The following is an 18,208-nucleotide window of genomic DNA, read 5'->3' on the forward strand; positions in this document are numbered from 1 at the left end:
AACGACTCTAATTTCTCTAAAGATTTTATTCGAAGGTGAAGTAACGTCTCTTCCTCCTCGTAAGAGAATATGAACTGTCCAATAGTTTGTTGTTTTACTGTTTTCCTTGCTGCATACTCTTCGAAGAATGTGTTCAGACTTGGCAGTAGTTTCAAATTGATGAATTTCCCATAAATACTGGTCATCTCCTCTTTTGTGGTGTTGTCGAAGGACGTGTTGGTGATGTTGATGTATAAGGACACTTTACCTGGAATGGAAATAAGTTGAAAATGAGCCTTGGCGGAGCTCTAACTTATCCTAGTATTCTGTTTGTGCCTTTGTCCAAAAAAGATTTTTAATCTGCTAATTGCCCCCATATGAGGTGAAGATAGGGTGCCGGTGTAGAAGTTTAAAATGTCCTAGGATAAAATGTCCGGGAACAAAGGATTCTATTATGCGCTGAGCTATTGACGGTCATTGCCTCTATAGAACCATATGCCATAATCTGTCAGAATACAATAGGCCCGGACACTTTTTCCAGGGGGGACACTTTTTACTTTTACACCGGGATAAAATGATAGCAAGCCCTTGATGGATTGATAGTTGAAAGGAAACGCGTGACGAATTGCTAGATGTCATGAATGAACCATGTTTGTACGGCATCTATTGAATAAGCAAAAACATTTTCACCAAGATGGCTAGGTCACGTTTTGCCGGAACGATCGATAGCAACGTGGTGTTGAGTGTCGCTTTGAAGCGATTTTGCTGGTTGTGTAGGAAGGTAATCAACCTTTGTATTGCTCTTACCAAAACACAAGTGACAGAACATCTCATCGATGTAAAACGATTTGTCCTCAAGAGAAAGCGTTCAATCAAAGATTATTGCTTTTTATATCATGGCTCTCATTCTGTCATGGAGGAGTGCTTCTTCGGGAGATAGTACATTGTGAGCCCACAGCCGACGAATATTTCTTCAATGTTGCACCTGTGCGCAGCGAATATTTACGCCAATAGGTTACATCGTTTCACCGTGGAACCAGACGATGATAGTGATCAACCAGACGACCTCCAGTTTGTTTACCAGTTATAGCTAGTCCGGCCTCGTTAAAAGTTAATATCGGCCAGTAGAACAACAGGACCAAACTGGTAATTACTGGCAATTCGATTCTCTTCAACTGCAGGCGTTATTTATACTTGCTAAAGGACAGGTGGCACGTTTCTACGTTTCCAATCATAGGTCGTTCACCATACCCTCCAGACGGACGGCGTATTTGAGGCAAATGGATATTGAGCCCCATTCTATCCGAATCTGGAGTTTGATTTAGTTAGACAGATTGGTTTGCTTCGGATATTGAATTATAGTGCGTTGCAGGACTGACAGACAATTCAATGACATGGTCCGTGCTTTTTACGATTGAGTAATAAATAAAATTTAAGATGACAATAAACACGCGGCATTTTGCCATGGAACAGGGACCTTGACTTCTCCTTTTATTTTTCACGACGGGGTTATCCGTGCCCATAGATCATGCATCGCTCTTATTGGCCTGGGGTTAATTAATGTCCGTTCATACTATCAATAGTGTCATCATCATCATCATCATCATCATTATCATCATTACCTACCTCTGTATGTCGTGTACTCGGCCATCCCAAATAGTGGAAAACAGCAGATCATAGCATTTATCATGAACATCCCAAGAACCAGCAGCTTTATGTTGTTTACTGAGAAAGTTACAGCATGGTCTACAAAACTTGTCACTTCGGAGACCCTGAAAGAAATTAGAAGAAAACTTGGTTCCATGGGAACACATAATCGCGACCTATCGCCATCAGAACCCTCTGGCAGCACCGGGTATAATCTAGACATGGTCGGTAAAGGTCATTAAAAGAACGCCGCTTAGATCGAAAACCCTGGAAACAGAGCCGCTGATGGTTACTGTCCAGGACGCTCCATTCAAAGGTCATTTTAACTCAAGCTACAGCTGTTACGATATCACAAGACGAACTTTGATCTGAGAGCATAGCAGCTGCTGTGGTTGGTGACAAAGTGCAAGACTCGATCAGATGATTATAGAAGTCTGATGGCGAATATCGGATTTAAAGACGGACTTGGTCAGTAACGGTAAAATCATCAATGCCATCTGTACGGCCATTGGTTCTTTCTCAACATCGTCAAAAAAGTTTTTCTCCGTGCCTAAAAAGGGATACGCTGAAGGAGATTAGGCCATGGTCCATCGGAGGCTCCAATCAAGGCAAAGGAAGTGTTTATCTGCGGGTTTCACAGTGGCAGTAAAGCTACTGGGCAATATCTTTTTATTTTTTTCCACTGAAGATACGAGTACTTTTTTCTATCGACCCACCATAAATAGAAGCTTTTAGGAGGTGCAAGGTAAACAGGTGAAGCGATTTTCAATTAAGCGTACGTAATTCCAAGCACGGCAATCGACCAAGGGTCGCATTACTAGCCTTAGTGGTTCTCCCTTTCTGATTGACTTAATATGCACTCCAGATAGTAACGGTTAAATCCAATTTGCTTCAACCACTCGACTAAATTGCTTCGTTTCTATGAATAATCTTTGAGCTAGCATCACAGCAGCAGTACATTGTTCCAAAGATTGATAACCGTGCGTATAAAGGTCATAGGTAAACTCATGTATGAGTCTGGACATTTGATCTCAATCTAAAACTGTGTTTGACACCGCTTAACAAATTGGAAGATTGGCAGGTCATTTCCTCCCGGGAACCTGACTTGTTCCTTGTTCCTTAATGTGGATGTTATATCTTCACCAGCCGTTGTTAACCCAAAGCACGAGCAGGAAACTATACTAATGGCTTATAAGGTACTCCGTGGGATATCATACATGAAAGTCAGGCAGGCTTTGTGATTTGTTGAGGGAAAGTCTCAAACACCTTGCCAACATTTTAGCTCCACCCACACGGTGTTCATGGCGAGACACAAAACTTGATAACATTGATGATATGTTCCTACCGTTCCAGGTTTGCGATGACAAGGGTCCATACTCCTGAGGCGAGCCACGTGTGCGTGATCACTCCATATACTTGACACACACCTTCTGAGAAAATCCATTCACCTGAAAATAAAGCGAAAGGAACAGAGAATGAAAATACTTGCTATCTGAATCATTTTCCTTGTTTTCCTTTCATTCTTTTCTGTCAAGCAGGAAGTTCGGGACATACGATAACGTGTTGGTTTTCCAATCCTATTCGTCGCAGCCAAGCTTGGCCATAAGGAGTAGATGTCATCTGATTAGTCAAAACCTGCCACAGCTTCTGCTTGAAGAAACTGGTGAAGAAAGACAATGCTGTTGCTTCTTCACAATGGGACACCGATGTCCGACACCGCCTCGCGTTACCCAGAAAAGCTTAACACATACCATATTCTGCACATCCTCTCTATGTAACGTGGACGTAAAGATGTCACTGTAGCTTCTAAATCCGGTTCGTGGCACACCAACACGCATAATATGTTTTGAAAGAACAACAACATTCGCCACCTTTACCTTTGATCAACCACCCCACCAATTAGCTCGAACAGTGTGGATGTCGAGAGAAATGCGCAAGACCTAAATTATCTTGAATTCTGCTGGATCTAATGGAATGAACTCAAGGGGCAATACAACACTTGAAAATAGAAGTATCATGCAGAATCGTCGATATCAACCTCTCGAGAAAACATACAAGGGTAATGATGAGGAGCGGATGCCATTAGTTCCGTGTGCGCAGGGAGTCGCATCAAGGTTGCGAAACCCATTACTGTCGTACAGCTAACTCCTTAAGAGTGATGCTTTTACTCATTCGTGACGTCGAGGAAATGTAAACAAGTTCTAATTAACGCTCTCCTTTATCGGAGCAAAAAAATTGGTAATCTAAGACGACCCATTTGTCTGTACCTCTAGAGGGGGACTAAAGGTAGGTGCTGTGGTTTCAGTTGGGTGTACCCTCCGTCACATTTGGCTGACTGGGCTACTCGTACAATATCCATCGTATCCATGTAACTATGCATGGCAAATATAACCCATTCCCAAACAAAACCCGCGTGCACCTAGGCCTAAATTTTTTTTGATTCAAAGTCTTAGGACGATCTCGAAAATCAACGACCCTAACGAAGCACCTTTCTTGGGTGGTCGATGGGCGCAAACTGGCAAGGGTATAATTTAATGGTTTACATCGGAAAGGTAACAGAAAGAAATGAAGGAGGTCTTCTGAAAACCATCTCAAAGTACCACCTTAAAAAGTAAACTGCTTTCATGATGTTTAAAGAATTTTGCATTCAGTAGTGTTACCCAACACATCCGACCACGTCGGCCCCATATTCAGCCTGGGGTCTTGCTACTAACATGATCACTACGTATCTCTAGCCAGTGTATTCCGTCTACAGCGGAAATATTCCTCCACCCTCGACAATTGAGCCGGATACAAGCACTGAATCTTAAAGTCAATCAGCAATAACCACATGATCCATGTCGTGTCTTAGAATTGGAGTCTAGAGACTGCGCGGCAGCTGCGAACCTACTGGCAACACCTCAGGCGGCTCTCCCGAACCCGATGATAAACACCTGCGTTTGTTCGATATTCTGATATCGGCGAATGGCAGATTTTCGAACCGCTAAAGAGGGGCCATTACTGCCCGATGGGAGTTATATTCACATCAGTCATATGTAGTCGTGACTGTGACTTGAGGTTAAGAAAATGAGATCGAAAAAAGGATGTATTGCAAGTATTGCAAACACAAGACCGCGAGGGAAGAGCTTAAATGTACGCCAAAACCACGGCACCTCGCCGAGCCATATAACCACTGCCAAATAAGGGCCTGTCCCGAACCTGATACTCCCAGAAACGTTTCCTTCAGACTCTTCTCTAGATAATCGCACTCCCGCTGTGCGGAACCAAGGACATTTTAGTAATAAGAGATAATTAAGATCAATTTCTGCCACAACAAATGAATATTTCGAAGGAGAGTGTCATTGCAAAACAATGCAATTAAAGAAACCACCATGCATTGTTATTTAATTTCCGGTGATAAAGGCACTCAGGTTGTTTTCCCAAACAGACATCATGTGGAGATTGAAAGATTGACGCAATGAGTTCTCAGATGCGGGGTACATCAGTGCTCATTCTAACACTGCTGACAAAGCGAATCACGGAGTCATTCATCTCGTCATTTTGAAAAAAATTACCTTTTCATTACGTAAGCAAGATACAAACTACGTCAGATAAACAACGACTTGGCTCTTCTGAAAGGGCCCATTTGCGACAGTGGCAGGGCATGCTTGTATTGAAATATACCAACTGTTATTGAACATATTGAACAGCTGAAAATAGCCAGGAAGTGAATTCATGACTAGATGTTCGATGGGAGGTAGAGGTGACAGTGTGTGGAGGCTTCTACTGAGATGTAAAACCTACGAAAACAGCGATTCATTTCTCTTTTCACCAAGACAATCTCCAACATTGCTGATTGCATGGTGAATCCTCTTGACTTGGTCTCCTTTTTTCAGGTATCAATAGACCTTATCACTTATCCTTCGATAGAACACCACTTCACAAATAAGTCCAATGACCATCATTGTCTAGCACAATCCAGGGGCAAAGCTGGGACTAATATGGTCGTCTTATATCTGATGCGAAACATATCGAGCAGTGAAGTAGACGGACGGCTTAACGTTAAAATCTCTTTTCTAGCAGGGGTCAATCCGCCATTTTAAATGTCATTGAATAATTTGTAAGCCCTGCACGTACAGGCTGGCAAGACATGCATAACTCGACTAACGGCAGAGAGCGACGAAAACCAAGTAGTGAGCCATCCTCCAGTGTTAGCTTTTGTGGTCGACGCATGTCTATCTAGCTCACGTTGTCTATTGCCCTGACAATTTTATAATACCTGTAACCGAAAACGAAGCGGAAATATGCAATAAGCCTCAGGCTGAGTTCGGCGTGATGACTCTTCAACGGAGATAGGAGACACGCTGAAAATTAGAGATGCAATCGGATGACTGATTGAAGGAAGGTTTCCCAAGCCTTACGAAGAGCTCCGACTAACGAACCGCGAAGGATGTAAATCATTTTTATCTTGTCGTTTTCTTTATTTCTCAGGTTAGTCGTTCAACGAAGAGTACAAGATGATTTACAAGTGTCGCGTGGATGAATAAGCAAGCACAGGAGTTGACGAGACGGGAGACATTCGTTCTTGCTACTTAATCGTCCATACCACACTTCTTCCTCCTTAACTTTCAAACTTTCCTCAGTCTCCTACTGACCAACCCTCGCAGGGTTTCGTCGCTTGTCGTAGCTCTTCCTGAGGTTGCCTACCTAATATCTGAACGAACGACGCAGAACTCTTTTTCGACTTCCTGAAAAAGAAGTCTACCCCGCGCTGTAAAAAACTGTTTTGAACACCCTAAGCCGCCAAATGAAGAAATGAATAAATTTGTTTCTTGGAAGGAGCTTTTGTATCAAGTTGAGACAAGCTAATAATATCCCGAACAGAATGCGGTGATCAAATTGAGATGATAGAAGTGGATTAAAGTGGTCTCAGAAAGACAATATTGCAGTTCCGATCCTAAGGATTTCAAACAAATAATGACTAGTCAATGAGAGTCATACTGGTAATTGCACAATGCCAGCGACTGTAACATTTATAAATAGCACTTCAATCAGCAATGGAAAAGCGGCGTCTATCTTATTATTCGATTGTTTTTTGAACATTTCTTTCGTTTAGCAATGCCAGTCACCGTCGGATGGAGCCTTTTGTAAGGTTCTTTACGGTGTTATCTGACTCTGTTTCATGTTGCTCATTGTACTGAGAAGTCTTGTACAAAGGCCTTATCGAATTCATGTAACATCTGTGTGTCCGAAGAATCACTCACTATAGTGCTCTAGCAGCAAACGGTGAGGCAACCTGCCTCCGCTCCGGAACCGAATAGAGTCGCATGCGTGTACCACTTGTCGGGAAAGGGTGTCTCTTTCAGTAGGACATCTAAGGAGATAATCTCCGACAAAAACCGAAAGACGGTATGATTTCAATATAGAGTTCCAAGTTAATTCCCGATATACTGTAAGATAGGGGTTGAAATCAATTTTAGGGGGCCTAGATGCCGGATTTAGGACCCCCTCCTGATAAAGTGCGTCATGACATCCATGACATACTTTGTCGACCTCTTCGACAGGTGGGTATATTCTAATATGATGGCCCTAGAATACATCGTCTATCACACAGAATCTGAACCTGAGCAAAATACTACGTCTGCTTTCCTGAGACAAACATCTCCCAACGATATATCGTGCAAACACGGTTGAGCAATCACGAGCTAATAATGTAAACACTCAACAAATGATGTAGATTCTGTGAAATGAAAAGAAAACAACTGGTCACCAAGATTGTGAATTTGTAATGGGAATATGCAAAAAAGATGCAACATGTATTAAATGTATACGATTAACAGAGGGATGAACTCGTAATTGAGCAATACGTTTAAAGACCATTTGATCGGATGAAATTTATTTTGTTTTAATCTATTGCCTTAGATATATCAATGTCAAGACTGACATTTATCAAATCCATCCAAATTCATTGCGCGAAAGTGCCATATTAAATGGATTTAAGAGTGTTTCAGTCAGAGAGTGGACATCAGTACCATTAATTTGTCACAACGGCAAATCCGAAGTGCGGTAGAAAAAAACAGCATATTCTTAAGAAATGCTATTGAAGATTTATGGAAGCAAACGAATACCAATACTAAAGTAACGATTCCATGTGGTGGTTTGAATAAAGTACACAAGGTGTTGTTGTCTCAGTCATTGCCCGGTAAGACACAAATAAGCCATGTCAAAGCAGCGCGATTTAACCAGAAAGTCTTTTGTACCAAATGTTTGGTATTTGCGAGGTATTTGCGAGGTAAGGCAAGGTTGCCTTTGGGAGGAATGTTATTATCTTTCGCTTACCATTATCAGTCACAGCCATGAATATTTGTGGGAAAAAATATTTCACCTAAATAACGTTCACAGACACGAGTCAAAAGGTTTCAAATCGAGATATGTTTTTATTGTTTTGAAACAGAGATCTCCAATGCATTTACTCCCCGGGCTGATACTAAATAACAGATAACTGCCTCAACATGACATTTCTACGGATAGCATAGTTCAGCTTATAAGCTGTGTGACAAAAAGCTCTGTAGAGGTGAAAAGGAACAGGCGACACATATCATTATTGTGAAAGTTCTTTCTAAATAACAGTCAATGAAGTCTTATTTCCTGCTCTCAGTGACTCCCTGAGATAGGACTTTCCGTATATCATATAGGACAGTGCTGATTGAATTGTTTTACAGAGCATCGGGTATATAGTAACTGAACGATAGAATATTTGTTCTGCAAAAGTTGACCTATTCGCAAGAATCATTTACCCGTCAATCTTCCGACGCAAAATGGCCTGCGGGATTATATAGCTATCCCAATCTGGACGAATAATACCAGTAAGCTCACCCGATCTGTAATCTCCATCCCCAGTTACCAGACGATTCCAAGGATTGAGCTCGGCGTACCCAAGACATATTATTGAATTGATCGAATGTCAATAAACGCATCAATATCCTTAGCAAAGATTCATTCGATTGGGTTTTAGCACAATATGATCGATGTGATAATGGCTTACGGCAATAGAGATGACTCCAGCATGTCCAACCTACCAGTAGAACGGGCTGGAATTACTGTTAAAAGAGCTTGATTTTATAAAATCTCAATGAGCGCTTCATCAGATGAAACGACATCACATGACAATATCGTTATATGACTTAACACACCTTTAACAACGAGTACCGTCACATGGGGAGACTTTGAACACCAGGTTAGCGGCTTTTCTCACGCCCAATTCTTCCTGACAGGGCATTTACGAATGGGATGTAGATTGGTATTGGTCTTTTATTCAAAGAAGGATACCTTTTTTCACAGCCCTTTCAAGTGGTGAATTGTTCCAGAAAGAATGATGAAGGCAATTTGCAACAAATTCTGCCAACCTTTGCAACAGTTCTGTTACCTAGGAAACAGTTAGTTGTCGGCGAAAAAAAAGGAATCGATAGTGGACAAAAGTTACCGGGCGTCATGAGAAGATTTCTTCGATTTCGAACTGATGGCATGTTTTGACATGGCAATGTGCTTGATTAGTTAATTTTGGCAATGTGCATCACGCGGAAATGCACATTGCTTGTGAAAGAAATATCAAAGTTAGAACCTCTACATCAGACGGTCAGTAACGCTTTAGTGCCTGGAGTGTACATGCATATTAAGGCCCATAGGACTGATATAAAACGTAGAGCAATCACGTTCAGTGCCATCCAGACTATCATTGAGAGTGGTGTTTAAATGTTCATTTCAGCAATCAGGGGCATAACAACAAGTATGGAAACACGGAACATCCATCAAGAGCCAATTATCAAAGTCGAAATGGGATAAAGATAGCAACGACAAACAAAGGTCAGAACATAGCAGGTCAACGGCTTTGTAATGAAGATGCCGTCGATATAAAAATCGATAAAACTGCCAATAAACACGCCAATAAGCGATCACAAGGGACGAATGATACCTCTCAAAGCAGTCAAAGCATGGCTGGGTCAAATATTCGATTGAGTCCCTTGAGAGTCTATGGCTGTCTTCGGCATGCCCGCACAATTTCCACGAATAACCCGCTCATGGGAGATTCGCCTGCAGCAGTCGACTTGGTAGCCTGAGAGTCTATCTTTACTCACGCGAATTACATATCACAAAGAAACGAGGAATGTCAAGAGTCATTTTCTGAACGGGATTAGTTACTCGAGCAGCTGGATGCGATAGGACAATATATGGATCTTGAATCAATCTGCCAATATGATGACATTCAGTGCCAGATCAATCCCTCTTTGAAGCCAGGTTATACGAATCATGGAATCGCGTGACAAGATGGACGAAAGGATATACAGATGGCTGGATGATATCTAGAAACATTTCTTTTGTAAAATCAATATCGATCGAAGTCAACAAACATGCGACTGGATCGCAATGGCTGAGCGTATCGATTCTATAATACACAACGTAAATGTTGCACCCATCTACCAGTTACGCTCCTGGCATTTTGCGTGACATTTGCAAAGGCAAATTTGATACATCGGATGTTAACAAAGTTACTGTTTTAGCTTTAGGGCATAGACTTTATATGAAAGAAATCGATTCATGTTTGCGGAAGCGATATCAAGTGAAGCCACCTTGTAGATAGTTCATATTCTGCAGTGTTAACTTTGATGTTGCCAAGCCTTGTTGTGTATAGGGCTTCATTGCCATTTTCCTTGAAAGACGTATCCAGAGACCAACTGGCAAACTGACCTACTTCTTCAGCAATTGTCAGTTCGTGCTTCAAATGTCAAGAAATAACGTTTGCAGCAAAGAATAATCTAACAGGCATGACCATCAATTTGCCCATTTTGTGACCTTTTTTTCTTGAATATGGATTTGTCAATATGAGTCACATGCATTACCGGTATACTTTTAACTGGCGAAAAGCCTTAGAGCATGTGAATCTGGGCACATCATTATTGCAATACGTCATTCGGCAGTGCGACCAAAGCAACGGAGATGGTGAACCTGAGTTCTTTACATGATAAGTCATAGTCGTCAAGAACAAATGTATGCGAAGACTCGTCATCAGATAAGAAGACAAGCTATCACCATGACATAAAGCAACTCTGCTACTAGCTGTGTGTTATTCTGTAATCGTCGCTAGTGAAGTTATGCTGCTAATCGGCTTGTCCATCGCTTTAGATCAGATAAACACAACCTCGAAGACAGATCTGTCGCTGCAATATATCTGTATCCGATGGACACTCAGCAGAACGATTCGTTAGGGTTGTTGGGGTTCCCTTAGGCAAAACTATGTCCTAATCACATCCCGGCTAATCAGATCGTCGTACTGACTGGGGTATTTATGCCAAATTGCCGATCGAACCAGAGCCAATTTATTACACATAGTGAATAAATTTCAATTTTATTGAATGGAACTGACTCTAGCAATATAACCATCACTACAAGTGTGTCCGTAGCGGACAGTCATGCCAGTGGCACAGGTAACCATAGTGGACAGTCTACTTTTTTTATTGCATTTTGGTAAAAGAGGACAGATAGATAGCGATAATTGACCTAAACTGTAGCCTGCCAGTCGTTGTCACACCTCTTGTCACTCTGTCCAAGGAAGTTTAATAGTACCTCCATACTCTGTCTTATTTTGCCAGCATACTCGAGTATCTCTCTTTACAGCTCCGTTAACAAATTCCTCCTCAATGAGGTCTCTCAGGAACCTTTACTGATGAGACTGTCTCCTAAAAAAAGAGGCAATCAGGCGTAGCTTTTCGCATATTCTGGCATTTGGCCCATGGTCGTGTTTGGATTACTTGATGGAAGGAGGAAGTGGAGTGCTAACGGTTAGTATAGTCAGTTATGGCATTCTGATTCAGCGGTTGGTTTGAAAACAAACGCATGTGGTCATGTCTGGACCAAATGTATCGAGAATCAGTGTATGATAGTATATTCTTAAAAGCAATATTATAGGTCGACCACGAGGCAATTTCCATTGTCCTTAAAGTCAATGTCTCGCTACCAGAGCTTTCTTCATACGATTTACTGATATAACTCCTTGAGTGCGGAACAACTAGATCTGCTGCTCGGGCATCAACCTCGCAGTACCATTGCCTTCAACAGGGATGTCACCATAAACGACTAACTACGCTCACACCATATACGACCAATCATGCTGTTGCCGAGCGCAAGTTGTTCCTCAGAAGCGAATAGTTTTAATGATTAATTCAATCAGTAGTTGAATATCATGCATTCGGTATCAGCCGTGATGGTTTAGTCATTCTGCATGCCCGATTGATTTGTCTCTTGATGGGTGACGTTGAGACCATGATTCCGTTCTTTTTTTCTAGAAACTTATGTTATAAATCTGTATCTATTTCCATAGCTCGGTCAAATTCAGCCAGGGGTTTTGGGTGGATTCCTACAAGTCAGATGAAGCTCTAATGGAGTCGAACCCATGATCTCCCGGATATGAGAAGCTTGACACTCGAACAACAACACCATGCTCAATTCCTTCTCTATTTTAATGGCTCCCTAGACTCTTCAATTGATTGGTGGAAATAGAGCACTTTTTTCTGAAAATGGTCTTTCCAGCAGCATTGACGAAATGATGCGAAGAGTCGTCGCCACACAATCAAGTTTCAAGATAAAAACCGCTTTACAATCAGCGACAAACTGACCTTCCCTGATTACACTGATCTTCATGATATCAACTTTCTTGATTTATCCACATAGATAAATTTCCCCGCAACCATTGACGCGTTCAGGGTAATAAAACAGGGGCTTAAGACCGAATAGCCATATGAACGCAGCACGTCAATCTAGAAGCAATTGCTTGACTACGGACGTTGTTCAGAAGTAAGAAATTTAGACATCTTACGAACAGACCGTAATCAGTCTTGCCAAGTTATTGGCAGCCAATCGTCAAACCCTCGAACATCAATAACACTGCCAACCTGCCATGTCACGCGTAGTGATGAACCCGTCGATTCTCAGACTAATCTTTCGCGGATGTGATAGCATTGAAGGATTTGAGAGGCCGCGTATCTAGTCAAGGACACCTGATAGAAAGACTATGGATAATCAACACAAACACGCAACACTTGTTTTATACCACGCTAAAACATAAGAGATAAACTCAACTCTTAGAATTAAAATTTTTTGAGCTTTTCGGATAACACAAATGAGCCCCCAGTAGAGGTTTCTTCAGTGGGTTTTCTTCAGTACCAGAAAACCTCTACGGGGTGTACATTTTTGTCGGCCGAAAAACAGCTCAGAGCCTGAGAAGCCTTTGAATATCTAGTTTCGTTTCCTGGATTTTACGCCGCCAAAACGAAAAAAAACCCGATGGATAATAGAGACAGCATAAAGCATCGCGCCCATGGCTTGAACGAACGAGTGTAACCATAATTGATGAGGAGGCGAAGAGAAGAGAAAAAGACAAAGAAGCGTCAATCTGACAGAAAGTTGCTTAATCTCCGAGTGATAACCAAATCAATCTGAGTACGAAGACGAAAGCGAATGGGCCTTCCTGAGTGATATCCCAAAATTGGACTGGATTCGTCGCACACTTTAGAGCAAAAGCATATCTTAGCCGTAATCAATGCGGCTTCCGCCTCTCCAGCTAAGCGAGAGACTTTTCGCTACGTTAGAAGAAATCCAATCAATCACTTGACAACATGATATCCCGTTTTCCTCTCGATACCCTGTAATAATCGCGTTCTGGCGCAAGACGACACGACTTCACCAAGTCGATAAGAATCCAATGTTATGAAACGCCAATGCATCATCAACACCATAACGCTAGGAGAATGTCTATAATATCCATCAAAACAAACACAAAGTGCACTGGTTTACTTCTCCACTGTCACGAGGCATATCGCAATTATGAGAAACATGAAAGACATTTCGATATCACGATGAAGAATTTATTTGGAATTTTTCAAAATCAATGCGACCAAGTGTTGATCGCGATCATAGCCGGGTGCTGTAGCTTTCACCAACAGAAGGCTTTAGTGCTAGATCAGCATTCTCTGGTTACTCGTAAATGTTCTGTTTGTGTTCTTTTGTTAATGTAATGTTTCTGGGCGAAAATGCTAAAACACAGATTTGACATGCTTTCTCGGTTCCCCTCTACTGAAGAGTCATGGTCGCTGTAGCTGTCTCATGTATAGAAACACTGACTCAGAAATACGATGAACAACCAACAACGTTACACCCCGGTCCGTTGGTCGCTACTTTTTCCGTCTTGACGACTGCTCCAACATCGAAGTGCAGTTTCATTTTGATTGTAAATGATGAGTGGCTACTCATTAACCTTCCCTCCTTTATTCTGTTCGCACTTTCAAACAAGCCCAATGATGACCCCGTCAACACGAAACTCACAGTTGCCTTGACTACCACTCATTAGCACCGCCTTATAGGACCGAGAAGATATCATTCATTCTATTGAAAAATGGTCGCTATTTATTGGCGGAAATTAAACGAAAAATGTTCGGCGAATAAGGCATTGGAAAAGAACAAATTCATAAGGGAATAGCGAAGTAATCGAATGTAAATCTATCATGCCAATGTGACAACGGTGCCACTTAGCTTTGGTAGAAGACATTGCTAAGAACAGCAAAGCACAACCTGATATACATGTACTATAAACGTCCGGTGCCAAAGGCAATTGTTAGCACTAGCGGAAATTTGATCCCGAATTCGTGCTTTTAAAGCAAAACCCGGCTGTTTCTCGTGTTTTCTGATCTTCGACGAGAATTGATAATACGTGACGCCTTATGCAAGTTTTGCAAATTACCTAGTATCTTTCTTGAAGTGAAGAAAGATGTTTTACACAGCAAACTCGTAACTTAACAGCAAAGAATGATGTACATATTTCATGTACGAAATAACATGTGAAACGCTTTGGCGAATTTTACATTTTTAATCTAATTGAACTGGAACTAGCGATTTCTTCCCATCAATGACTTCTTTGGGGAATTTCAGCCACCATTAATAATAACCGCTCAAAATGAAGGAGTGGCGGCTATAATCACACAGAAGAAGACACGTAGCCGCGCGCGCGGCCGGCAGCGCACAACAGCGGAAGTCAAGCACTATTGTTAAATGAGAACAGTCATTACAGAGGTCGAAAGATCCGCTACGTTCTCAAGAAAGAACAACCATCTCGAGTTGGTACCAACTAATATTTTGCTTTGCCAACTCAACACCTCAGCGTCACAACTATCTGAACGTTAACTGCCACGAATGCCACGAATGAACTAAGAGCAACCACATCTTGGCTGACGAGGTAGAAACAGTAGAAACAACAATACAATTATCACCTCCCAGCAAGGTTGAAACAATGACAACACTTAGGAAGGACTACCACGCAAATCCTAAATTGCACTTTCTATCAGCTAGTGTATTACATCCGGAAGTTACCAACTTTCACTTATGCAAGTGAAAGGAGGAACACAAATAACCGCTCGTGGTCTGCAAGGAGGAAGTGGAAGAGAAACGAAAGGAACTTAATTCGTTGTTTCTTGGGATGAAATTACAAAAAAACACGACCAGGCAAAGCATCACCACTAACGAGAAGCAGCTAGGAGATACATCAAAGAGACACTTACGGTCCCAAGGTTAAATCAGTAATGGAATGATGATATGTGGTATAGTGCGGAAACGGAGCTGATTGCGAGGGAGCTTATTCAATACGGAATGTAATGAAAACATGCGATGAAGACAGTTCTCAGTGTAATGACTGCCAAGAGATTCGATCGTAATAATGTTTGTGTGATTGGCTGCTCATCATACTCCGCGTCCACACAGACCACAGTAGTTACTGTTGGGGACACACACGTCTCCAATTCCTTCAAGAAAGCCCTATGTTGGAAGTGAACAGCTAACAGATCAGTATACATTGAATATCTCAAGGACAATATGTCAATGCTGCGGCAGAAGTGACCAAATGATGAAGTGTGTTTTGTGACACATCCAGCGATGAATTGACTGTGTCTTTGAATGATGAGAAGAGGTATATTCGTTGGCCGTCAGGTTGATATCAACGATATGTTGATGTTTTCTCTTTTGTACCGTCTACTAAGTACTGCTATGTATTGATTTGGGACGAATACGCCATTTAACAGTCTAAGCAGTAGTTTGTTATGGTTTCGGACTCATATGCCTCTCGCAGTAACACTACCGCCAGAATATGACTATTGAAATGGGTTCTCTACCCCCCCCCCCCCCCTTACTGATGAAATACTCGCTGGCCAGTATGACTTTCAAGGATTCATACTCAAATGAGTGCGGGTGGGTCATTCACAGTGTTTATCATTGAGATTATTGTTTCTGTATGGACTGCTCTCCTGCGAGCTTTGGCTTAAGGATATTTTGTCGCAGTCTATTAGTGTGCAATTCCATTACGGAGAATCGGTTTATGTCTCTCACTATCGATCTTGAATTATCCACCATGTCACACAAATGTCAGACCTTTATGATTGTAGCCCTTATGTCTAAAAGTACCTTTGGCTACCACTGGGGTATGAGGTACTGCTGTCATCCTTGCGAGAACGTCATCCCAGGAGACACAATTAAGGTTTACGGTTATTACAGAAACGGTTGTTAGTTTGGCTATCATTGACAATCCTTCTGTTAGGCAAGTCGTTGTCTCACATTACCCTTTACCAGTAACGTCCATTAAGGAGGATTGGCCTTTCGGTTAGACTTGATGTCTCGCTAACTTTTATGATCAATGTCGTTCCATATTTTATGCATTAATTGAAAACTCTGGTGACTAGTATATGGAGGTAAAAGGCGTTTTCTCACCCTTTTTATCAAAATATCCCAAGACTTTGTACTCTAGATATGTCAAACGTTGTTATGCATACACCCTATTGGGATTGAATTCTTTAAGGGAGAAAAAAATCAATAGAGCGCCAAGGGAAATTGCTGTGATCATGACTAAAAAGGCGATGGCGTGAAAACTAAGCGATGAGACAACATCACCACGTTAAACAACCCCTTTGATGATAGGTGGTCTGAAAAGCATCCAGAAATAGAAGAGCACTCCGTAATTCCTATTCGTGTTCTCAGCTGTCTCTGATCAGTAGGGGGAGCACCGTGGTGAACGGTCAGATTAAAATTGTTCAAAAGAGATCGTGGGGTCGAAACCTGTCTCAGTAATTTCATTCGCGATAGAGTGAGCACCATGACGTTCTGCTACTCAACATCGCAGGGTGCTTCTGGATGGATGGTTTCTCTAGGTTTTGATTGGTTTTAAGGCTAAAAAGTACTGAACCAAAGGCAACCGCTTATATTCACCTAGCAAGTGTCTTCTTTGCAGTATGTGTAAACATGCGTCCATAGTTTGTATTATTATGTACACTCCGTAGCAACCCTTGTGATAGTAAGAAAAATTAGTTTGTAGATGAAGCGTGCCACATTTTGCGGAGACACAACTGCACTTTTATCGACAGATACAAGTGCTTCCTCGTTTTGAAGTATTCATTACGACAAATGATCTTACCTGCAATCAAGCTTGACATGTGAATCCCGGTCACGAATATACCACCAAGAAAACTCTGCACAGTAATAAATTTCCCAAGCCAAAGCAGTGTCCGATTGCACTGGTGTTCATTTTTAGAAATCCTCCGCAGAAACCAGACATTGCAAACTAATATCACAAGAATCGTGACCCCCAAGAACACAATTGGGACAATCGACATGCTGTTCAAGTTGACCACCATATTCCAAAAGTTCCCCAACTCCTGGGAAGGTGTGCTAGTGATATACTCCAACAAATAACCTGCTGAAATTTCTATTCACGAGTTAAAAAATATCCGTACTCGGCGAAAACAATACTATAAATTCATAAATTTGTAAGCACTGCACACCTGTTTTACCATGGTTATTGCAGTTCTGGATTAGATCTCTCCAACCTTTGCTGATCCATCGCTAGCCGCGCACTCACCACTGCTTCAACGATACATCAAAGCTGGACTAACAGCGCTCCAACAGTTGTTACTCGATGTATGCCGATAGGCGCCTATGTTCGATTTCATTGCAAACAGGAACAGATTGGCTGTGCACACTTGATTAAATCTCATTTTCTCTGCTTGATACTCATATCCGTTTATCTTCTCCAGCCCTTGGTGGAGTGATTGACGCCACCTTTCTGTAAATGACTGCGACGGCTACGTTTTATCACAAGACAGATGCTTTATAACGAAGGCATAACCGGGAGAGTATTTTCACCCTCCGATCACTGATTGTATGACAGGTTAAAATGAGTAACTGTCGATGGCGTCATCCTGCAAAGATGGCAATTTCCAAGTTAAAGTTGGGTTTTATAGCATGACTACAACAACGGCAGAGACTTAACCAAGTCTATCGTAAAGACGATAGCACTCTCAGGATGACCCCGTTTCCCACACACAATGCAACGACACATCAAGGCGACCGTGTCACTCGAGAGATATCTAATTGGTAATTTGTTCAGAGACGAGGCTGATGAAGCTGATAATGACCTTAGTGGTCTGTGGTCTCCTGGATATCCTACACTAATTGCAAGAAGTCACCGATCAACTTGGTTTGTTACGATGATGTAGCATGCTTGTGTTAACCATAT

General features: G+C 41.8%; 1 protein-coding gene across 1 annotated transcript; it reads right to left on the reverse strand.

Annotated features, from left to right (window-relative positions):
- Nucleotides 1-7: 7 nt before the first annotated feature.
- LOC135492486 (uncharacterized) lies at nucleotides 8-17,590 on the reverse strand. The gene is made up of 5 exons (XM_064778992.1): nucleotides 17,108-17,590; nucleotides 2,972-3,074; nucleotides 1,606-1,751; nucleotides 99-247; nucleotides 8-16 (listed from the first exon to the last, which is right to left on the reverse strand). The coding sequence occupies exons 1-5, from the start codon at nucleotides 17,325-17,327 to the stop codon at nucleotides 8-10; spliced, it is 627 nt and encodes a 208-aa protein (XP_064635062.1). The 5' UTR covers nucleotides 17,328-17,590.
- Nucleotides 17,591-18,208: the final 618 nt, after the last annotated feature.

Source organism: Lineus longissimus, chromosome 8 (assembly GCF_910592395.1).
Source record: "Lineus longissimus chromosome 8, tnLinLong1.2, whole genome shotgun sequence".
NCBI classification, from domain to species: Eukaryota; Metazoa; Nemertea; class Pilidiophora; order Heteronemertea; family Lineidae; genus Lineus; species Lineus longissimus.